The sequence below is a fragment of the Passer domesticus genome, chromosome 16 (genome assembly GCF_036417665.1).
Source record: "Passer domesticus isolate bPasDom1 chromosome 16, bPasDom1.hap1, whole genome shotgun sequence".
NCBI lineage: Eukaryota > Metazoa > Chordata > Aves > Passeriformes > Passeridae > Passer > Passer domesticus.
Window position 1 is genome coordinate 12233079 of NC_087489.1, and position 24694 is coordinate 12257772.

The window sequence follows — 24694 nt, forward strand, 5'->3', positions numbered from 1 at the left end:
AGCTTTTATCAGTAATCAGAGTTTTAAGAAACAAAATTATTAATGTGATCTTCCAGTTTACAGTCAGCAGCATCCATCAGGCAGAGATGTATCTCAACCACCTCCCAAGCTGCTCACCCCAGAGCTCGAGCACCAGCACTGTTGTACCACAAGCAAAAACTGCAGAGTCACTGAGAGATCAATGGCCATGGGTTTTCTCACACTCCTGCAACATCCCCAGCATTTTATATTCAGCAGAGAGCTAAGGAGAGGCACTGACCACCCAACGTGCTCCTTCTTTTCCACAGAACAGTTTACTGGCAAAGTTAGTTACAAAGTTAGTTACAATGACAGCAGCGTTAAACTCCTCTGGTTTTCCTAGAATAAACCAGCTTTTTCAAGGAACAGAGGAAATCTGAAGCAGGGAACACCTTTAACACCTGCTAGGTTATAGCTGTCCTTTCCAAGAGCAGAAGGAACAGAAAAGTCTCCCAGCTCAGATAGTCAGCAACCTTCCTCTAGTTTCCATCTAAATTTATTAATGGCCTGTTTACTTGGTCCTGGACCAACGCTGCCCTAATACTGAAATACCAGAGAGGGGGAAGAGTCATTTACTTCTGGGGCCCTCCAAGCCATCAATCACAGTAACTCTGGCCTACTGGTAAACTTAAGCCAGACTTGGTGGGTTCTCTCTAGGCCAGGCTCCCATTCATCCTCTGCACCTGTTTTGGTTTGAGCTCCTCTAATTACACATGCAGGAAACTTTACTAGTGCCATGAATCACAGCATTCATGCCCTCTCACCTCTCCCCTGATCCAGATGTATGATGCTACATCTGCCTTACTCACAGCCACATTCTGTATTATTATTATTATTATTATGTCTATTATCTGCTCACCCCAATCAGGCCCTTTTATTCAACAAGCTTGCAATTGCAGCCAGAGTATTTTATTCTCCAAATATGTGATTTTGCAGTTTTTCTAATGAAACTCCTCCCACTTCTCTTACTGTAGCTTTCAAGGGCACCTAATTCTGCTGTATATCTTCAATCTCTCAACTTTACAACATCATCAGAGTTTTTAGTGTACTCTTTGTTCCAGAATTGCTTGTAAAAGCTTTAAACAAGATGAGGACCAAGAATCACTCTCGAGAAACATCACTGGTAGCTCCCTGCTCTCACATTTCCATCCACATCACTGTTCATTCTTAAGCAGCTCATTCAACAGACTGTCAATTTATTTGTTCTTTTCTACCTTTATCAATCGTTTTCCCAAATGGAACTGTATGGAATCCTTCATGGTCTGGATGGATCAAATCTACCACACTTATGTCACATAATACACCCCAACCAGAAACAGGGGCAAGCCTCAAGATCCTTATGGAATTCCATCAGCTCTGGCAGAGGTGAGCAAAGGACACTCACATCCATGGAAACAAGCAGAACCCATTGCATCATCCCACCTTTATGTTTACATAAATAAACATAAAATTTCTGTAAATATTTCAATAATATTAAGAAGTGTTGACTTTGTGAAGATCAAGATAGAATTTTAAAGCAGGCAGGCAAGAACAACCCAAAACTTGGTAGTTTCTGCTTGGGAGATCTGTGGGAACAGGGCAGAGGAGTGACACTGCCAAGGAAAGTCTGGGAATGCAGCAGTGGATGGGACACAACCAGTGCCTGAGGGAATGGGGCAGACCCACTGCGACTGCAGAGCACAGGGCTGCAGCTCCATTCCTGCCTTTCCAAAGCCAGGAAAGCTCAGGAAAGACTAAAAATCCTCCCCGGATATTCGAGAGCAGCCCAAGGATAAGTCAGCTCCTCCTCCCTTCCAGCAGGCTGCTCAGACTGCTCTCTTCAGAGGGACTCTGCACAGATGGGACCATCTGCAATTCCTCTCTCCTCCTTACACATCCACTGCAGACTCACCAGCATCTGCTGGTGTTCCTTCACTTTTCCTTTGTAATCCATTCATGGCTTTGATTTAGGTTTCAAAGCCACAGAATCAGCTCTCTGTGCTGAAATCAGAGGTGCTCAGCAGCAGTGCCATGTGTGCAAACACTCCTTCCCCAGCCCTGCAGCCCAGTGCAATGGAATCAGATGACAGTGCTCACACACGCTCCCGACAGTTACATAAACTCAGCTGTTAAAATTACATGCCATTATATAACAGGTGAAAACACGGGCTCCAAACCTGACATCCCAGCAGGCAGCACATGCTGACAGGGCCTCAAATGCTGCTATTTAGCAAAAGCTGTGATATGGCATAAGAAGGCAGCATTTGAGAATCCACTAGATTAAAGTGAGCTTTATTTTTCTAGCATTTTGTAAGTCTTTAAATGAGCCATCATATTAATGTGAAATGAAGTGCAACTGCTTGCCTCTTAGAGCAAAATATTTTCTCATACACTTACAGCAAAATAGCACAGACACAGTTTCACAGGAGTATAACAAAGGCAGCTGGTTACTACAGAGCAAGAAAGAAGAGGCTGTCCCAAATTCAGCTCCAGGCAATAATATTCTCTGAGACTAACAAATGCTGAGGCACTGATTTTTGGAGACAAGGTGCAGCACCAATGCAGTGCTATCAGTGGCTGTGGTAAAGCCAGTCAGCAATTGTGAAAGGAGCAGACTGCATATAGTAAACACAGCCCAATTAGCTGAAGTGTCCAGAAGTTACTGTATTAACTATATTTTAAATAATTTCTCATCAGTAGTATTTTCACTAGGTTTGAAGGAATTCAAGTCCCATTTATTCAAGTCCTATTTTTATGCCCTGGGCAAGAATTGAATTAAATGCTGAAAAGGTAACTGATTTAGAGGCAAAGAAACAAATTCTATTTATTTTTCACTTCATTAACTCCAAAATCAGTCTTTTGTTCTCAAGCAATATTACTCAAAGGAAAGGTTAAAGACATCTTCCCCCCTTTCTGTGAATCTGAAAACAATTGTATTTTGCAAGTTAATAGCAGTCCCCTCTTTGATGCCTCCCATCCAAAGGATCCCATCTGCTGATAAAAACCAAAGACACTGCCATCCTCAAGTCCAAAATCAGGTCCCATGCATGGTTTGAAGGAGCTTAATCTATTACCTAAGGAACAATGAAAGTGTGCCATTTACATTTTAAAATATAATGTCAATGAAAGGACTGGCAATTTAAGATTGATATTTATTACTACTGTTAAAATCAGCATGGAAATATTAGAACACACACGTGAGCTTGTGATTAAATACATCACAGCCATTTTCCACACTAACCAAACCATAAATCACTACAAATAAGGTTATCAGAAAAGGGAAATTCTTAAAGCCGTGTAAGCAAGAGCAAAGCACAGCAGTCTCATAAGGGGATACTTTACTGATAAGATCCACACTCTACCTGGTGTGCCACTGGGAAGGCTCAGGCTGGAAAAGCAAGCCTGGCACATCACAAGAGATGGCTCCCAACACCTGCCTGCCCTGTACTTGCTCAAGGTGGAGCTAAGGGGCACTTGTGAGCAAAACTCAACCTGAGAGCAAGACAACACTTCAAAAAGCCTGGTAAGAGCTGCAAAGGAAGCAGGCTTTTAATTTTCAAAGTTCATCTGCAAGATGAAAAGCATCCACATCCTTATGGCACTAAGATAATTTGTAGCTAGAAACCATGCTAATTTTCATTATCATTTCATTGATTTCAGTGCATTTGATATGCTTGCCTGCAGCTAGTATAGATGACAGACAGCTTTACTTGGGAATTGTTCCGAGTTTTAAAAATCTCCATTTCTCTCCAGAGAGCTTTTTCATTTACATATTAGTCATTTCAGAGCTCACTGGGTATGTGCTGGCCCCCTCCTGGAGCAGAAGTGCTTTGCCTGCCCCACCTGGAGCTCCCAGCACTCCCTGGTTACCTCCTCACTGACATTCCCCTGGGATTAACTGCAAGGGAGGCACAATCCTGCAGCCCTTTGCACACTCAATCTGACACCACAGAAATCCCAAAGACAACAGATCAATGAGTGTGCAAGTATGGGCATGTAGAAGAAGACTCATAGGATTAGAGTTGCTTAATTTTACAGTGCAAAGTGATTTTGGGATCAATTTTTATTTTGTTGTATCAAGTTGTCTCCAAGGGTGAGGTGTTTAAATATTTTACATTTTATTAAATAAGAAATTGAACTCAATTTTTACATGTTGATTTTTTTCAAGTAAAAAGAAGTGGTTTTGGCATCCCAAAATTTTATCCCAGGCTAAAAGAGGCTGGTAGGAGCAAACTGTATAACCTATCAATAGTATTTCTTATCATGCCAATATTAATTTTTTTTAGGAACAGCAAAGCAAATCTGATATGCATTTTTAGAGGAATAATTTTCTTAACTAAAGTCTGACCTCATTCATCCAATATGCCACAACTACATCCTTTGACAGAATTCTTTATTAAGAGCATGGATGAGAGAAGCTATTGAGAGAATATATTATCAGCAAGTTAATAATACACAGATACTGTTTGTGAGAATACTCAGCTCTTTATGCTTTCAAAGTAAGCCATTCCTTTGCTTTTCCATTACCAAACTTAGGCAAGTCAAGAGCTACTGACTCATTAGAGAAAATCATTAACTTTTCCTATGCAACAGCAAAGATTTAGTCATTTGACATTTTTAACACCAAAGGATACTGAATCTTCAAGGCACACAAAACAAGCATGGTTTGAAAGTAAATGTTTTCATTGTTGGTTAAATCCAAGGCAGTTTGGCATCAGCCCACACTGGTCTAAACCAGTGCTACAGTCCACCCAGTTTTATTCTTCCCTCAATGTGCTCATCCAAGCACTTGTTTGACCCCGTGGTGAGCTGGTTCAGGAAGTTAAGCTGGCAAAAAACTAACTGTACAAAAATAATCCCACAGGGAGGGCAGGGCTGCAGCAGGACTGGTTTGGATACGCTGGCTGAGGCTGTTAATGAACCATATCAATCATTTATGCATTTCCGCCTTTTTCCTCTCCAAAACAAGAAGAACAAACCTGTTCCTGTTAGACCAAGAGTAAGGGAAGTAAGGATACATGAAATGGCTGCTTCTCCATGAAAACACAACCTCTTGGATTCACCAAAACATGTTCAGGCTGCAAGGCATTCCAAGAAATAACTGATTATAAGAAGCTATTTCCAATCAGCAAAGAACTGCTTGAATGGCTTACCAGAAACATTAATTGATGTTCCTGCATCGATAATTCCACTGTTGGGCCTTACACAGTATCTACGTGGTGCTGTGGTCTTAACTTTGAAGCACACATTTCTGTCCGTGGGGTTGCCGAGCTTCAGGTTTGTAGTGACCACATCTGTGAAAGGACCTGAGGAGGAGAGCAAAAGCAGACTTGAAATCACACAGAAAGCACTTTTCAAGCAGAGGCTAAGCAGGCTCTAAATCTCCGTTCACAAATCTTATAAAGTAATTAGATGTTCAATTTCCATCTGCAGCATGTACAGACAATCAGCACGCAAAGCTGAGGCTGCAGCCAGGCCCCAGCCCAAGAGCTCATCATTAACAGCAAAACAAAAGGGGGAAATCATTCACACGCTGTGCCAACACCACAACATGGCATTCAAAGGATGCCAAATTCCCTGCTGTGTCACAGTTGCTCCATTCTAGTCACAGAAGCCCAGGCTAGCAGAGATACCCGTGCTGTAGATGATAAGCAGTGAGTACAGTACAGGTTGTTAACCAAGGAATGGGAACCAAGGACTACCACAGATCCATCTGCACATGGACCTCCACAGAACCAGGATTCCACCAGGTATTCAGGAATGCCACACCAAAAACAGCAAGACAAGCATGCAGGGTACATCTCCTTTTGCCTACCAAGTTTTTTAATTTTTTTTATAAACTGTCTTGGCAACTAGAAATTATAAACCAGAAGAAATAATGGAGCCTACCTCACCCAGGACAGGAAATAACCATGTGGAAATAGGAAAGTTTTTAGACACTGAGAGCACTGGCAAAGATTTCCATATTAGCAAAGCCAAAATTAAACCATTGTCAAGTTCTGCAAAACCAAGTGCAGGCAAATCCTTTTCTCTCAGGCTCACTACCTAACTGAAATTCCCAAATCCCTCAGGGAGAAGAAAGGCTGATTTCCTACAAGACACTGATAAATCAGACAGGTAGCACACAACCACAGTGCTTCACAGACGGTAAAGAAGTAAAATTAAAAGAAATATAAGCACACTTTGATCAACTGTCTTCTCCATAGAAGTGATTAATTTGATGCCTGAATAAAATACCTTCATTTGTCCTCAAGAGTAAAAGCAAATTAGTAAAAAAAAAAGCACCAAACTTTTCCTTGCAGAAATGGCAACCCTAAAATTGAAAAAGGGTGAATGATGATGATACTAAAAAAATTAAAAATAGAGGCAGCATTCCACCACCCTCCTCTTCCACATGGATGCCTTGATGCGATTTAAATTTGCTTCTTATTCTACACAAATTTGACTCCTAAGACAATATTTAATCCAGCTGTAACAGTACTACAGTGCTGCAACCTCTATCCTTGATCCAATTTGTTTAAAGTAATTAGAAGGGGAAAAGCCTCATAACAATCACACACATAATAACCCCAACCAGACAACAAGGCAGCACCACTTCTGTCTGCACCGAGCAAACCAGCTCTGCAATGCAACAGGAGCTACAAAAAACTTGAAGCAATAAAATTTTTGGATCCCATGGCAAAGGTTTCACCAGCCCTGTGCCTGGTGGAACACTGAGATGTGAAAGAGAATGAAACACAGTTGTGAAGTTTTCTCTGTGTTCTGCATGCAGTGAGAGACTTTAGGCTAATGGAAAATAACTGGCCAGAAGCAGCCACGAGTTGGTAAAGAAGTCAAACAAGCCAAACTATCAGAAAAATCCAGCAAACGTTTAGGTGTAAGGACAGTAGCAGATCTTCAAAACAGCCCTAACAGAGAGGTATCTAACATTTCAGAAGAAATTATAGGATGCCTATGCAATAAGGATGTGTCTCTACTAAAAAATTACAGCTTGAGCTGTTCCAGCACAGGGGGAGGGTTGGCTGTACAAAGCCCTTCATCTGCAGCTGCATCCTCAGTAGTACTTTGCTGGTCTGCATGCTGGGATAGATTTCCTGGGGGAAATACCATGTTTGTACTTGGCTGATCCATGAATGTGTGCGGGATTTGCGTGCCCCAGCACAGAGCTGCTGTTTGAAATAGCAATACGACAACAATTCTGTGTGGAAAATAATTTCCAAATGGAGTTACTTATTGCTAACATAGCTCACACCAAAATATTTGGCAGCAAAACCTTGCAGCAGACGGAACTAATTTCTTCTTGTCTGCTTGGTGTTTCCTCTTCTGTTCTGTCCACTAAACCCTAAACAGTTTCTTTAGCTACATTTCCCCCCAGTTACAGGTTTTACAGCCACCACAACTCCACTAGAAGGTTGACATCTGATCCCAGCAAACCTGTGGGCAAGCACACTCATTCTGATGGCACTGCTGTTCAAACTCTGCAGCAAAACAAAACACAGCAGACAAATGCAGGATTAACGTGCCAATTAAGGTCTCCTGAAGGAAAAAAATAAACAGACCACAGGGTATTACTCAGGGGTAACCAGGGCGTGGCAGTGAAATATTATCACCTGGCTGGCCTGACTTTTACGAGCAAGGCCCACGGACTGCCAGCTTGGGCTGAAATGAAATCTTGGTCGCCTGTTGTTGGATTACTACAGCCAAAGTTACAGGTTTTGGGGAGGTTGGTGTATGTTGGAGAACTTATCCCAGGAGAGACACAAGTAATTCTGCACTGGAGATACACCTTGGCTTTCAACATCTGGATTTGAGTGCTGCAGATAAAGCTGGTGTGGGCATTACAGTCAGATGAGATGCACATCAACCCTGCAGCTTCATTTTCCAGTGCAAGCCATTGGGACTTTGGGAATCGTACCCAAATACAGTAAGAGAAAATACTCTACAATATTTCTGGTAACTTTGTCCTCATTACAAGTGGATGGACTATTTATACAAGTTTATGCAACACCTGGACAATGCTTGTACTCCCAAGGTGGGCTGAGAGCACAGCTGAGCCACACTGGGGCATCTGGATGGTCCTTGGGTGAAAGCAGCAAATGAAGACTGACTCTTAAAACCCACAACCCTTACTTAATCACATTATTTTGTTTTGAATGTTTTTTCAATTGCTCATAATAATATTTCTAGATAAGTGGAACTCGTACTAAGGCAGGGTGCTTTCCAAATGACAATTTGCTCTTTAAAATCATCCCAACTGTTTTTCTCACGTGTTTTTTAAAGATCATGAGAAGAATGACACTGGTGCCATCCCAAGGACAAAGTTATGGGAAACAGGGTCTGAACATGCATCATCTGACACGGGGTTGCCATGGGAGCATGGAAGAATGCAGTAAATTGAATTTGGTGCTGAAAGTCTGAAATACTCCACAAGGGTTCGGTGACTTTGCCCTGCCAAAATAAAGTCAACTCATGTTAATGCAAAGTGGGCATCTAGTGATACACAAACTAGCAGTAGTGAAAGGAAAAGAAACATCACCTTCTCTACTCATAAAGCAACAAAGAGTAAGAGGTATCCTGGTTTTCCATAGGACTACTTTTCAGCAGGGTTATTTCTGAACTGTGGCTTTTCACCCACAAATCCAACCCTTCAGGTTTGAAGATCACAATGTTACCTCAGAATTTTCCACAGCCCATTTCCTATTCAAACAGCAGTGCTGTATCAACCTTTCCTTAGAGAGCCATTCTGCAGAGTATGGCATTGTAATAACCCACACCATTTTAGTAATGATAAAAAAGTCTGGGAATTAGGTCAAAAGAACATGATGTCAACTCTATTTAAATTTTAAATAACCCTCACTGCAATAGAAATTGCCCATAATTGTTTCAGCAAATCCAGGCTGATAACTTTTTGATGAGCACAGTACTCACTGTGAGTTCCTTGCTACTTGCTCCTCAAAGAAACCACGTTACACAGCCACGTCATTTGTACTACATCTAAATACAACCATCCTCACCTTAACCAAAATTCCATGCTTTGGCATAGCAAATAATCACTCCTCATGCTGTTTGGCAAGTGAAGGAATTCAGCATAAGTGCCAGCAGAGGGAAAGCTTTGATGGCACAGCCTTGGGCAGGAATGTTCAAACCCAGCAGGGACAGTCCTCTGCAGATCTGTACCTGCAATTATCACTACATCTTTATAATTAACCACACACATCGGGTGGGCCACAGGGCTGTTTAATTCCTGCATGAGTCCATCTCACTGCTGAAAGAGGAGGTGGTCTGGCCTCTCATCTCCACCAGCTGCCTGTGCAAGCTGCACTGTGTTCCTCTGCATGGGCCAAGAGCAGAGCCAGAGAGCTGCTGGGGCTGGAAATTAATCCACTTACCAGAGAGAGGGAGGGGGCAGTGGGGAAGAGAAAAAGGAGAATCAGTTTTCAGCCAGAATGAGCAGCACTCAGACCTGGCATCAGGGAAACTGCATCTTCCTGCACAGCATCCTGCCAATTTAAGGTCTCACAGTTGCAGGTTAAAGCTTGCAAGCACATCTGGGCATAGGTGCTGCAGTCACTTGTAGTGCTGGCATAGCTGCTGAAAGTAATTAAGGCACATTCATCATTTTTTCTGAATTTAATGCAAATTCTCATCTGCTAAAAGCTAGGCATTCCTAAAAAATGTAGTGAACTCTTCAAAGAAAAGCACTGCACAAATACTTGATAGAACTGGCAACCATTGATCCACAAGACTAAGAATAAATTCTTATCAAGTTGCCCATGTTATTCCCAGAGTGTTTTAGATGCACTTTCAGCATCTTCCCCTAAAGAACTTTTGCAACTCCAGCTCACCACAGACATGTATCCAACAGCAAAGTAATTGGAAAAAGCCAGAAATACAGGCAGAGCTTCTCATGAGATAACCTCTCTTGTACTTCCTTTGTGGAAAGCAGTGGAATGCAATAATAGGAGGGGAAGGATGTATTTCACCATGGTTTAATCCCACTGATGTGTCAGATGAAAGTCATTAATCACCTGACACATTAATCAGCCATAGAAAGGTAACTGAAGAATCTTTAATAAGGGAGATGGTGGAAAGCAATAGAGGGGAAACCTGAATTGTTTTATGACTGTCCTCAAGAGCCCAAATCCTACATGTGACTGGTAGATGTTCACATGGAGCAGTAATTAATCCAGTGAAAGAGCCACACTGGCCCTGTGTGAGGGGAAAGGATGGGGGCTGAACATGATACTGATCCTTCCCCATCCCACACCCTACACTGGCCCCTCTCCCCTGGCATTAAGTGCCTGCCCCAGCTCTGCCAGCCCCTCAAACTGGGAGGTGTCAGCACCATCAAACAGCCACCATATCATCTCTCCAGCTGATCAGTTCAATATTTCTACCTGCAACTTTTCTCATCTTCACATCCAAGTGGTTTCTCAGTTCCTTTACTGCCTCTGACAACACCAAGTGATTTCATTTTATTTCCATGGGCTCTCCCATTTTCTTTTTGTCGATGTCTGTCAGCATTAGAGACAGGCAAAATAAAATCAGTAGTGAAGTGCAAGAGGGCTCAATTACAGGTGAAGACCCTGACTTACTGCACGCTTCTTTTAAAGTCATATATAAAGCTGATGACCTTTGAAGATAAACACTAAAATGAAAAGAGCTGAAATGTCAAGCAAGACATCTTGAGCTATCAGCCAGGTGCCTGAGAATCAAGAACACCCAAGATCCAATCAAACTCTCCCACCACCTTACTTGTCTTTAGACAAATCACTTAAGGGCTTGATCTTCTGCTATTAAGAGCCTTACGAGTTGACAGCAACTCCAAAACAGAAGCAGGTTTGGACCCTTCTAGTTTCCCTCTCTGTCAAGTAAGGAGAATACTTACCTAATTACACAGAATCTTGTGAAGATTAGTGTTTTAAAAAGTACCGAGTGCCAAGGTTTAATCATCATCTGGCTCTGGAGACTCTCATAATTAAGTGAGCATCCGCAACTTTTGAAATCAAAGAAGCCAAAAAATCAGAAGCAAGAAGAGCCTGTGTTGCATAAATATCTGATTTCACAAGTAACTCACTGAGACAACCCAAATCCCCCAAATTTGGTAATTATTTAAAAAAAATCCTTGTGTAAACCACATGCCAACCTTTTGACCTCAGCTCACATTTTAAAGGGAATTAGCTACAAACCCCCAGCCCTGTAGAATCAACATCTTTTACTCCCAGCACCCACCTCCTCACCCAAAAGAGCCCTTGAAACAAAGTGACAGGAGGGGAGTGGTCCCTTTCACTTCTGCTGTGTCAAACAGCGGATGCCTGGATTAAAAAATATTACAAAAATAGAAACAACATCCACATCACTCCCTATGCAACAGCTGATGCAGTGGAGCAATTTTTTTAAGAAGTATGCAATCAATAAAGTGACCTAAGAGGGGAAAAAAAAAGGGTGCAGAAACCCAACAAAATTAGATGATTCAGATGCCAAAGTTGGAGCAAGGTTGGCAGTAAGTTACTCCATTTAGATGGATTAATCAGTGTCCTTCCCTGGCCTACTCTAGCATAAACTATTTTTCTCAGAGCATGCCTCATGCTTAATTGGGAAAAAAGCCCAAACCCCAAACAAATCTGAGACTGAAGACTATTTTCAGGGTATCTGTTAGTATGTAATTCTTGTCACCTTTTATCCCTCAGAGGATCATTAACAGTCTGACTTCACAGCTGTAAGAACTGAGAGGCCACACATAAGCTTGCCAAGAGAAACAGAAGAATATGTCCTTCATATAATTTTGGTACCAGAGTCACTTGTTTTTTTCCCCTGTTGATTTCTTCAGTGTTTTTCAACACCCAAACATTACCTACAGCAAACTTCAGCAACAAAATCACACAACATGAAATATCTTCATAAAGTTAAACCAGATTTCTGCACACACTTGCATGAAGAAGAGGCGGAGAGCAGCCCTGGTGAGCTTTCAGAGGTGTCTCTCTGTTTCAGCTGTGCTTTCAGATCCTTTCAGGACCGAGTGCCAAACAGATTGTATTACCCTGCTCATTCTGCACACAAATATCACATGAACCAACTCTGTCCAGGTATGAAAACAGCTCAGGAAACACTGGGACAGCAGCTGCATCTCTTTCAATAACCATGATGCAGCCAGACTGACTTAGGTAAGACATCTCCTTTTTGCACACAGCCTGGAGCTCCATCCATGGGCTATGGAAAGGACAAAAACAAAGCCCAGGCTCCCAGGAGAAGTGGGGATGCAGCAACAGAGCAATGAAGCCTTGATGTGCAAACCTCCCCAACAAAAACACTGCTGAAGACTGAAGTCAGAGTAAAATGTTTCCCTGGAAGAACCATCCTGATTTTAATCACCAATCCAAGCTGCACTTTTTCTTCTAAAATGATTTTTTCCTGGTCTAATTTCATCACTAATCTCCATTTCCAATGCACATCAAAATGTTAGGGAAGGAGCAACTTAACTACTCTAATTTTACGCTCGCTCCTCAAATAGAGAAATTTGATGTGCAACTTAAATAGCAAATGAGCAAATATTTTAAAGTGCAAAACTGTGCCTAAGTCGAAAATACCAGAAGAAACAAACACAATTAGATATTCTGGGGATGCATACAGAATAGCTGCTTTTCTAATAAGTTAAAAAAAACACCCAAGCCACATAAAATAGGCAGTGGGATACTATTTATGGCTACAAAAAAAGAAAGGAATCCTGAGTTTAGCAAGATATATTTCAGGGGAGCTACTTGAAAACCAGCTTATTAACTGTATTTTCAGGACCAAAGGGAAAAAAAAAACCAAAACCAAACCAAAACCAAAACAAAATCAGAAATTTAGCCAGAAGCAGTGAGAAAATTTTAACAGGAAAAAAAAAACCTGACAGTTTATATGTGTGGCATAGAACAAGAAACAAATGTCAAGTTGTGTTCTTCAAGCCTAAACTTCTGTCTTTTCCAACCTAAACAATTCCATGATTCTGTGATCATCTGCACCACTGTATGACATCACTAAACACAGTGTAAAACCAGCTATACAAAAATTAAGGGGGGGAAAAAATGTTACTGCTCTTAGTCTGGTAAAAATATAGAAAGGCCAGAGGATGAGAAATCACAATCCAGAGGAAATGCAAACGTTTTGAGAAAACACAATATACTGTTAATTCACATATCACAAGAAGCACTAACTGCAAATATCAACAGACAACAAACATGAAACTGCACAAGGGAGAGGGTGAACTGCTGGGAGAAACATCAGAAGCACCAGCAAGGACGAAGCTAACTAGTGTGATGAAAAAAGTAGCAGTCTTGGGAAAAACAAGAAAGTGCAATTTTTTTTCTTAAAAGAATTACATAGTCATTTGACATGCCTTCTACAAGCACAACTAATTTGTCTCTTAAATTGCTTGCAAAAACATAAGATTTGGCTCCATAGTGATCCCCACACCTACATGATTTTATAATCTGCATCCTAAATAACTGGATCACCAGGCAAACCTCCTCCTTCTCTATTTTTCCACCCCTCGTGGAAACCAACCAAGAAAACAGGATTAAATTTAGAATGATAAAATCTTTAATCCATGCACCATGGTATGAGGGACTTCGTTTACAGCTCAGAGAACTAGACACTAAAGTAGTTTAGTAAAGAGATTATTTTCATGAAGTATTTATAATAACGTGGGGTAAGTACTGCAGGCAGCAGCAGTACCCAATCTGTACAAATGTGTTTGAGGCCTGGAGAATTCCAGCTGAATTGAGCAATTTTCAGAACAGCTCTAACAGAGAAAGAACAGCCCAGGCCCAGTGTGGGCTGTGCTGCTGGTGTGAACACACAGCCACAGCCAGGGTAGGAGTGCACCCTCCCTGCCCTGAATCACACAGTGGGGATTTGCTCTGCACACACTGCCAGGGACAGCAAGGACTGTGACAGCTGCTCCAGACCCACGGCACAAATCCCTCTTTACAAAAGGTTGCCTAGCAGGCCAAATTTTAAACTCAACAACATCCCAGGCATCTCAGAAAGTATCTTATATGGCTCTACAGACATCTTGGTCTACAAAGCACTGCAAGGGTTTATATATTGAAAAAAAATATTGGGTCAAATGCCAGAGGAAGAGACTTAGCATGAATCTAACCCCTAGCTTGGACAAACTGGTAGTTAAATATTCATATATGTATGTAAAATAAGCTTCCTTTCTGCTTCTGGTCATCACACAGGAAGACAAAGGATCTTCAGTGTTGTGGTAGGAACTGTCACACCAGTGCCAGTCCCTCATCCAGAGGAGAGCTCCTGACCTAATCAGTGAGATTTACTTGCAGAAAACCCCAACAAAACAACAATTGCAGCAGCAAGATGATAATGTTAAAGATCACGTTTCTTACAAATACAAAGATGAAATTTAAGTCTGAAACAACAGCTGTCACCACAAACAGAACTGTTGCAAATACCATCAATAAGGCTTTCAAAGCCAAGCAGCCACACTGTCAGGGAAAGTAAAGAGGCTGTTATTGTACCAACTATGAAATGCATTCAGTAGTTATTAGCTGTTCCCAGCAGGCAGCAAACATAAGACCAATATGGTAACAAGATAGTAGAAAATGAGTGTGACTGCAAGATGTGGGCAGAATTAGCAAGGGTCATTTGATTCCTGCGCTGCCTCAGCTGGGCAGAAAGCTGTGCTCAGAGGCACTCAGAAACAAGACAAACCCTCCCTCGCCCAGTTTCCTCCAAAAATTGCATTATAACATATGTAGAAGTTGCTCATTTGATCCAAAACTCATTTGATGCAATCAATACCTTCCAGAGCTGGCTGCATAGAACAAATTAAGCTGCTTTTAAAATTGGGTATTTGTTCATAGATGTAAGCTGACCTGAGCTCATGAAGTTGGATCATTTGCTATGGTGATGATGCCTTTTTTCCAGTTGAGTTTCAAAACAGATCTGACAATCTATTTAAAGGCTTGTACTTGAATTTTTACAATCCTAATTCTGAATAGAGAGCAATTAAACAGATTCACTCTTGTATTTAACGGCAGCTAACCTATTTTAAAAGAAATAAGGCATTACACGATTACTGGTAAGTTTTTAATTTATCAATCTTGCACCGTGAGGAAAAATAGGTAATAATTTATTTTCCAAAGAGGAGGCACTATCAGGAACTGCTGTATAAATTTCTACTCTATATTCCTTTCACGGGTGACAGGACACTGCACACGGCATGCAGGGCAGCAGCTGGTAAATACAATTTACTGCTAAGTACCAGTGTGAACCTGCATCCACTCTGACACATTAACTGTGTCTTCATTTTGCCATGATAGCCATGCTCCCAGGACTTGAGAGAGCCACCCCTTCCATCTGTATTTTCAATATAATCTGTTATCAGATATATCTTCTGAAGTGATGAATAGAGGTCACATCGCAGCAACCAAATCAGCCTGGCAGGCTGCCAGCCTGATGAGCTTTAAATAACAAAATTGAAAAACTTTTTCACGTATCATTACAATAGTTCCATAGCTCAAAGTGAGCTGAAAATCCATGGACAAACACAGGATTCCCAAGGAACAGGAAGTTGTGAATGTACGTGGCCCATTTTTGTACAGCAAAGGCAAGGAGTTGATCACATTCAAAACACAAAATCCCACAAAACTAAGAAAGCAATGGCCAAGTAACAAATTTTATCACTGCATTAGGTCTTTCCCTGAAATAGTAATACTTTGATCCTATTAATGCTCCTAACTTCAACTGGAATTCTTAAAATCTGTGCAGTACAAAATGATTCAAAAGTCCTTAACCCGTAAATCACATTGACCAAAGCCTTCAAGGAGATTGTGGTATTTTTGGAAATAGTCTTGGGAGACCTAAATACATTAATTAAATTTAACAGAAAATGCAGTTAAACCTCCTTGACTGCTTCACACATCTCAATTGTTCTTTGGTGCTCCAACCATCCTATTCAAAGTTTCATATTTCTGTTAGTCCCACACGTACAATTCCTCTCTCCTTTCCCAGTGGAGCTGTTGAGTGTTGTGCCTCTGGTGTACAGGACACCAGATTAAGGAAGCTCAAGAGAAGCACAATCTTCAACTTATTCCACCTTTCACAAAAGAGATGTGTTGTAAGAAATTCACAATGCATCACTACCCTCTCTTACCTCCAGATTTTTTCCCCCTAACACCTCTCTTCTAAAGTGAAGAGACTATGCAAAGTGATGAATTAATTATAAAACCAATGGAGCACGTGAAATCAGAGTAATTCAGCGACATGCAGCAGGCCTGTGCAACTAAACAAATGTTTAATAGAATAAGTTATTGATTTTAGCTAAGCTGCAAGAAAAGTGAGTGCAACATTAACTACACCAGAAAAAGACTGATTTTCTTTGATAATTGGGGTATATTTTAGGATAAATTTGGGTAAATTTAGGAAGCCTGCCTGTTATTTAAATACTATGTCCTCTATGATTTGATAATTAAACTCAAATAAGTAGAGAGATGCATAGGTTTACCCATATTTAATGCAGTAACAATGACTTGACTTGGAATCAGGCCAGACAAAGGGAAGCAAGGGCTGGTACATTTTTCAGCAGGAAAGCAGACAGCCATTGGCACAGCAGCCTTCAAAGAGTAAAGAAATCCTAGTACTGGCTGCCATTCTGCTGTGAATACCAGGAGGGCTCTAAGAGTTTAAAGAAAGAGCATATAAATGTTCAGCTTAAAAGATGCGTGTTAATTATCCTAAACAGCCAACTACTCACAATAATGTCACTATTTTACATTCTTAAACATGGCCTGTGACTAGAAATTCCTATTTATCCAATACCGGAGAGAATGAGCACAAAGTCAAATTCCTCCCAATACCTTCAGTGTAGGAGTGATTTAACCATTCCCAGTGGATCAGGACAGGGACAGAGACATAAGTGAATAGTCCACATGCCCTTCACCTCTCTTCTGAGACTTGGCAACCGCAGCTTCAGCAAACACTAATCTCACATCCCAAATGTTACTGGCCTGTTGGACTGAAGAGGCTCAGCCTGGTATCTGGTAGGAACGGGATATTCCTGTCAGACACAGGCGGCTCTGCACACCCCACTGCAATGAGCAGATCTGGCTGGAGCTCACGCAGGCTGACCTGGAGGAGCTCAGAGCGTCTCAGCAGGGAGCAGCAGCCACCCCACCAGGGAAACACAAACTGCACAGGACTGGGGCTCAACACTGAATTCTGAACATTTCAGTGCTGCAGATGCACTGCTGCACTGAGGACACCGACACAGGCCTTTGGGCTCTGAGGTAGCCAGGGCTTGTCCCTGAGCCTGTGAGAGGTGACAGCCCCAGGTCAGGGATGAATTGGCTCTGTTAGCAGCAGAGAGGATCGGCTCTTCTGGTTCATTGTTGTGCCCTTAGCAGAAAGCAAAGCTACACAGTGACATATTGCATAGGTCCAGGATCACATACTGGGGACAGGAACCTGCATTTCCAACTGGCACGACTTGCAGAGTTTAGCAAGGCACTAATCCCTGCTTGGCAGTACTGCCGGGAGCCACTTGGGGAGCACGGACAGACTGCTGAGTCATAAGTCCAGCCTAACCTGGAGCAAACCTCCAGAAACGCCACCAAAATGTCCCTCAGCCTCTGCCACCTCCCATCTGTGCCACCCCTGCTGAGCAACACTGCCCCAGCACCCCATGTCTGCTAACATGCAGCAGCATCTCAAACACTACAAACCCAGGGGAGCCCTAAAATATGCTATATTTTAACAAAATTTTACTTGCTGACATTAAACAGCCGATCTCTAGTCCTGGTGGGCACATATGGTGAAAAGACAGATCAGCCTCGGTGGGCAGCCTTCCTGTGAGGTGCAGGAGCATCCTGCAGCACAATTCCACATCCTTTTTCAGGTTTAAATCTAGCAATCCTTAAAGTCAGAGCCCCAAATGTAACAAATTCCTGGCAGATTAATGTCATCTCTTAGATTGAAAAAAAGAAGAAAGAAAGGGAAACATAAATGTAAATGTCACGTATACCAACAACAACGTTCTTTTTCACCATTTATTACCAGTAAATGCTGAGCTGTAAACCTTTAGCTGGATAATTTTTTTGCAAGCCTACGATGACCAAGAAGTGGAGGAAGCCACTGGCAAGCCAGTGAAGCTCCTATTTCAGAGAGCAGGGCAAGAAGTGGGCACCTTCAGGCACCTAATGGTGTCCTGCCTCCCACACTCACAGCTGCATTTCAGCACAGCACACGCTGATGCTATTTTGGAGCATGTGTGCTCTGCTGTAGGAGATGCGAGGCGGGAGGAAAGACAACCCCTGCTCATGTTCACATGCTGTGAAAAAAAATTCCAGCATGAAAAACTCCTTTGATTTTTTTTTTTTTCCAAACGAGATACAAGCACAGTATTTTGAAACGGAGCACCAAATGAATTTGAGATTCACTGCAAAACCAAGGGGATACAAAAGCTTCTATAAAATGGTTTTCAACCCTTAAGAAGTGAAAGTGCAGGCCATGGTTGCAACCCCAAAGTGATTGGGGCATATTAGAGAAGACATCCTCATTCACTATATTATTCCTGACATCCTATCTCCTTCTAAATTTTATACTGAAGAGCTACACAGAGCCTTTCAACAGCATCAGAGCGAACAATTTTCTGCTTTTTCTACCTGTCTGCATTTGGATTGAGCCCTTCACCATTTCCAGTATTAGGTTTACAGCCCAATCTCTGTTTCCTACATTGAGCACCATGTCTTTCAGCACACACCATAAGGATGCCTGTACCACTCAGCAGCTCCATGACCTCTGTCAGCCTGGATCTACTTGTACGGGGCCAAGGAACACTCTGGAAATAAATGCAACTATTTACAAAGGTAACAATATCATTTCAGCCCTATCACCAGGCAGCATGTCATCACAAGATCAGTAGGGCAAGAAATGCTTAGAGCAGAATTTACTTCATGAATACTTCAACCTGGTGTTTCCTGAATGAAGGACAGCGGTCAGCACTGCCTGCTAGAAAGGACTGTAAGGCAGAGGTATTGCCAAAGCATATGAATGCTGCCCGCAGCATTAAGTCTGTTTGAACATTAATATTTAAGTGTACTTTGAAACTAAGCCACTTAATAGCTGCAGTTAGTCAAGTAGCATTTTATGTTATAAGGAGTACACGTTGCTGGCTAAAGACCTGGCAACCAAAAGCGCTATGGTTAGTTGATTTAACTTCAATGGCTACTGGTTATTTAGCCCAAAACCTCATCTGAAAGACAGACAGCCTGACAAATTATCATTACTTCAAGAAAAAACAGAGTCTGGCAAGGTTTATATCTACCTGTGATGAAGAAAAGAAAGAAAAACAAATCCTGAACCACAATTTCGTCTCATTAGCAAGTCAGCGCCAATTAAGGCCCCACTTTTTGCCCACCTGAGCTTGGATTTGCTTGTTTGCTGAAAGCAATTTTATCCAGAACAAGAGGTGATTTTAATCTAATCATACTTAACACAAAGAACGTCAAAACAACAATAGTTTCCTTCTTAAGCATGTTTGATACTGCTGCCATAACAACTTCAGTTTACAACAAAGATATATTCATTCCTCACAGTGTTTATTAACAGGCTGCTTGATAAAACCCACTTTGTATTAATAATCGTTCAAATATATTTACTAACAAAAACAGGTAAAGACCTCCTCTATATTTAAAAACGTACATGAAAGCTTTTTTAAAGGAGTATTATTTTTGCCAGAGGCCAATAAACAGATCCCCTTTTTTTTTTAAAAAGCTTATTTGCCAGATAATCAAGTGAAGCCATAAAACACCTCTGACTCTGGTCGCATAAATAAACTTGCTGATTGCTTATTTGTAATCCCAGAATATTGTATTACAGCTGTGCTGTCAGGCTGCAAGGCAGGAATTTCAGTGCCAGTGGAAGCCCAAGCCCATTGAAGACTTTTATTTAAAGGATGGATTTTTGCACAGGCAGCCTATTCGTGACTTACTTAGCCAAACAGCTTGCTAAATTATAATAATAATAATAAGCAGGAAAAGCCAGGGAGTGCTGCCCAGCACCTGGCCAGAGGCCTCGCGTTTTTGGCCAGAGACACGATTGCAACCCCACAGCGCCTGGGACACATTACAGAAGAAACCCTTATTCGTTATCTTATTCCCAACATCCTTCCTCCGTTTAGATTCTATACAGAAGACCCACGCAGAACACTTAAACAGCTCCACTGCTAGCAATTTCCTGATTTTGTCTTTTGATTAAGCCCTTTATCCATCCGTTCCTAGGGTTTGTGGCACCTGGGCTCCCAGTGCTACCTCACGGACATCGCTGTCCTACATTACAGCACCAGATCTTTCGGCCGGGGCCGCGCACACACCCCCGCCGGGGCCTGGGGAACGCAGCCCAGCCCCGCGGGGTCCCGGGGAACGCAGCCCAGCCCCGCGGGGTCCCCCGCACTCCCCGGCCGCCGCCCCCGGGAAGGTCAGCCGGGCACAGCGCGGCGTTCCCGCTGCCGGCCGCGGAAGGCGGCGGCCGGGACCCCCCCGCACCGCGCCCGCGGGCCGCCCCCACCCGCGCGGCGGCTGCGGCAGCGCTGAGGGCGGCGCGGGGGGACCCCCGCGGGCTGGGGGCGGCTCCGCGGCGGGCGGGGGGCCGCGGCGGGGCGGCGGGCGCGGCGCTGAAGGACATTTTAGCTGCCGGCGCTGCCCGGCCCCCGGAAAATGGCTGCCGGGGAGCGGGCCCCGAGCGCGGCCGCGCCGCTCGCCCGGCGCGGGGAGCGGCGGCGAGGGATGGCGGCGGCCGCCGCGTACCTTTGAATTTGAGCTCGTGCTGCGGTTCGAGGCTGAGGACCTGCTCCGCTTTCGCCATGTTCCTCCTCCTCCTCCTCGGCGGTGGCGGCACCAGGCGGAGAGAGGAAGGGACGGGGAGGGAGGGGAAGGAAGAGGGGAGGGAGGGGAAGGAAGGGAGGGAGGAGGGAAGGCGGGCGGGGGGCGCGCCCGGTAGCGGGTTCACTCCTCGCCCGGGCGCTGGTTCGCCCTGTCCCGGCTGCTCGTTCGCTCGGGTGCTGTTTCAGCCTCGCCCGGGTGGTTGTTCCCGGTGTCCCCGGAGCGGGGGCAGGCTCGGGCGGCGGCTGGCGGCGCACACGCTGCCGGGCAGGGCGGGCGGGAGGCGGGATGATGCAGCACGGACGGGCCCGCGGAGAGGCTGCGGCGGCGGCTGACGTGAGCCCGGCCCCGCCGTGAGGGGCCGCGGGGGGAGGCTCCGCGCCGCCGCTCCCCGGCCGCTCCTGTGGCCGGAGGTGCCTCGCCGGAGCGTTTCGGGAACAAAGAGGGCTAATAAACAACGTTTATTCCTCACTGGAAAGCGTGGTTTGTAATAAACGCCTTGTTATCCAGAAGCAGCGCGGTTTTTCAGGCCTCTGCCCCGGGTGGCCTCAGGGCTGCAGGGGAAGCCCTCGGGGCCCTCGCCCGGCTTCCAGCGGCGCCCGGAGCTCCGGCCGGGCTCGGGGAAGGGCAGGGAAGGCTCCCGGGAAAAGGAGGAGCTCCCGGGGCCGCAGGGCTCGGGGCGCAGCGCTACAGCGCCAGGGCGAGCCTGGGAACCGGTAGCGAGCTGCAGGCAATACTCGCTTTTTAATGAATAAAACCAGAACTTCAGGGCACCTCAGATTTTTAACACATCCTCCCCTTTCTTAAAGCTTTGGGTTATTTGTTGGGGTTTTTATGTTTGTTTTGGGGTGGTTTGTGGTGGTTGTGTTTTGGGAATTTGTGTTTAGTTTTGGTTGGTTGGTTTTTACTCCAATGTTTTAAAGCATTTCTTTGAAATTTACAACATGGTTTAATATAGAGTGCAGCTTTATTGATAGCCCTAGGCCAGTATAATTACAGCAACACTTTGCTTTTTACTCCCCTCTCTCCTCGGGTTGTCTTAAACATTTGAAAAGTTCCTAAGAATTTATAAAGCATTCCTGTAACCTGGCAGAGGCAGGAGTTTAAGATGCCCCTCTTAACAGCATTAATATGCTGGTCTTAAAAACTGGTAATTTACATACACTAAAAAGTATGGACTTTATACATATTCACTGGACTTTATACATACCTGACTTCAGGAGGAGATGCCATTTGCAGAAATAAAAAGCTTCCAAAGAAAATTCATTTCTCACATCACTATAATCTACATGATGCAGTGCACCTTTCACACAAATTCTTTGTATCATGTTATTTGACTCAATAAATGCCAAAAATGCATAAGGTAGCTAAAAAGATCTAGAATTACAAGAGTGTTCTCCTTTCTGGCACTAAGAGCAATGTAAAGTGAGTGATGTGTGTGTTAGAATTAACAGCCCTGAGCAGGACAGTGGGCATTCACTGCCCTGAGCACATCTGCAGTGTTTGTACCACACCTTCAGCTGCTCCTGTCCACCACAATCCCTGTTCTGCTTTACCACCTCCCAACCTATTTCATCTTTTTTGTTCTCCGTTTTCTTTCATTCCATGCCAAAACAAACCAAACCCATACCTGTATTTAGTACAAAACTCTTAGTTTTGCATGATACAAGTGAAACCTGCCAACTCCTTCCAGCCACAACAATGGGACTGATTTTTTAAAGCTTCAGCACTGCAGGGCAATACACTCAAATACTGCTCTTGTTCCTTAAATTCCTTCTCTTTTGGGGAAAGAATGGTCACATAACATCATAAAGGGGTGCATTTTCTTTTCCAGGAAACTAGATTTGGATGGTCTTATTATTTTTGCTCCTTGGTGTGAGTGGGTAATTTTTAGCCTAAACTACAGGTTTTGTCATAACATTTTAAATCTCAGTCAGGAGAGAATTGAGTCCATAATTTGCAGCTTTCTTGGCTGGTACTGTGGGAACTGGGTACTTCTTTTACCTAATCTCTCAAGTTTCATTTTATAAACAGATTCTCTCTGTAAGCCAGGCAGTCTTGGAGCAGTAATTAGCAGAAAAAACAAGCTTTGTACATATCAGTAAGTTATTTGCAAACTAACGGCTGAGGAGTAAGAGAGAAAACTTTACACAGCATATAGTCATGCATAACAAAAGCCCTAAAGTAAACAACCATTAAGGGTTGCTGCGCAGACCTTTCCGAGTTCTACTTTTCCTGAAAGAAGTACAAAGATGCCCCTGAAGCGTTATGATCCACCTCTAAAGGATTTGCCAAGATGTATCACCTTGCCCTAATTGGCAGCTCTGAACTTACCTGTTTGTATTTGAAGGAGTCGCCCATGTTTTCATCCAGGCTGAGGGTTTTATTAAGCACAGCGTTGTTTAAGTTGGAAATGTATGAAGTCTAATGAATGTAGGTTGTCAGGTTTTTGTTGCATGTAAATAATGTGTGTACATTTAACGTTGTGCAGGTCAGATTCACTGAAATGGGTGTGCATGGAGGCCACCTGCAATACCCCACCCCTGTTCCACAGACAGCTCTCACTGGGGACAATGCAGCCACAAGACTGAAAGGCAACTTCTTGCCCACAGGGCTTTCTGATTAACAGGAGAAAATTGGGATGAACACTGCAGGGAAATGCTGGACAGCACCTGAAAGCTTTGTACTGAAACAATTTTAAAGAACAAGTTCATTTCTTGCAAAACTTTTACCTTAGAAGCTATGAAAGACTTGATCCAAGTGAAACATTCTCATTGTGTGTGTGAAAACCAAGTGGTTTGCATTTAGTTCTCAGATTCCCTATGCAAACACATACAAATGTCTTTTGCTCTCTATTCCAGCATATTTTCTGTGTCTACCCTTCTTATGCTCTCCCTGATGCACATTCATGCTATCTTAGACAACCCCACACTATTCAAAAGCAGTTTGTTCACATCTAAGAGCACAACTTCAAAATTGCAGGTGACAAGAAATTGAAATTATTCCAGGTCTCTGTTAAACAAAAGATGACATGGCACGTGTTTCCTGCATAGGAACTGCAGCCATTTGTTTAGTAAAAACTTGTACCCAACCTTTTCATGTGAAACAGCACTTCAGAAAGAGGACTTTATGTTTATTTAGCTTTTGAAGGCTGCTATTAACTCAACAGGTTAGATGTGCATCCCAGATTAAAGCAACCAAACCACATCTTTTAAGCATCATGTAAGACAAGTGAGTTAACTGCAGCCAAATCCATATTTCTGAGGACTACATAAGCACCAGAGCAGTGGTTTAAAAAAAGCAAGGCACCAACCAGCTGGCTGTATTAACAAACAAGAGAAGATCCCTTCCCAGCACAACAGGCCCACGATATTAAAAGCACTTCACAGTTTTGATTGACAGAAACCTGGCCTAAGCAGTTGAGAACTCTGCACTTCATGCAGTCTAAGGTAAAAGCAATGGATTAAATAACTTGGCCCTGACAGAATTTGCCCTGCTTGACAAGCCTGTGTGTGGCCTGCAGTTTCTCAGGCATGGTGCTGCAAAGAAAGGAAGTGTTACACAAAAGCTGCATTCTCTCTGCTGTTTGCCCCCATCCCTTTGCACAGGATCTTCTGCCTTTGTCTGTGTGTACACAGACCAGGGAAAAGCTCCAGTTTCTGAACACCAGTAGTCAGGACTCCTGCAAAACAGCTATTCCAGTCATTTGTACATGTAAGCTATTGCTTACATTCCTCTTCTATAATTATATTGCTATAGAGACTGTTTTTTAAGGTGTGGAGAATTTTGGAAGCATTTATAAATAAGCCAGCATA

At 43.2% G+C, this 24694-nt stretch overlaps 1 protein-coding gene across 1 annotated transcript in view; it reads right to left on the minus strand.

Annotated features, from left to right (window-relative positions):
• VAPB (VAMP associated protein B and C) overlaps positions 1–21128 on the minus strand; it is a 30397-nt gene extending 9269 nt beyond the window's left edge. Inside the window, exons 1-2 of the mRNA XM_064391728.1 lie at positions 20805–21128; positions 5151–5303 (exon numbers count right to left, since the gene is read on the minus strand). Of these exons, the coding sequence (XP_064247798.1) occupies positions 5151–5303; positions 20805–20862 (211 nt within the window). The 5' untranslated portion in view covers positions 20863–21128. The remainder of the gene's footprint in view (positions 1–5150; positions 5304–20804) is intronic.
• Positions 21129–24694: the final 3566 nt, after the last annotated feature.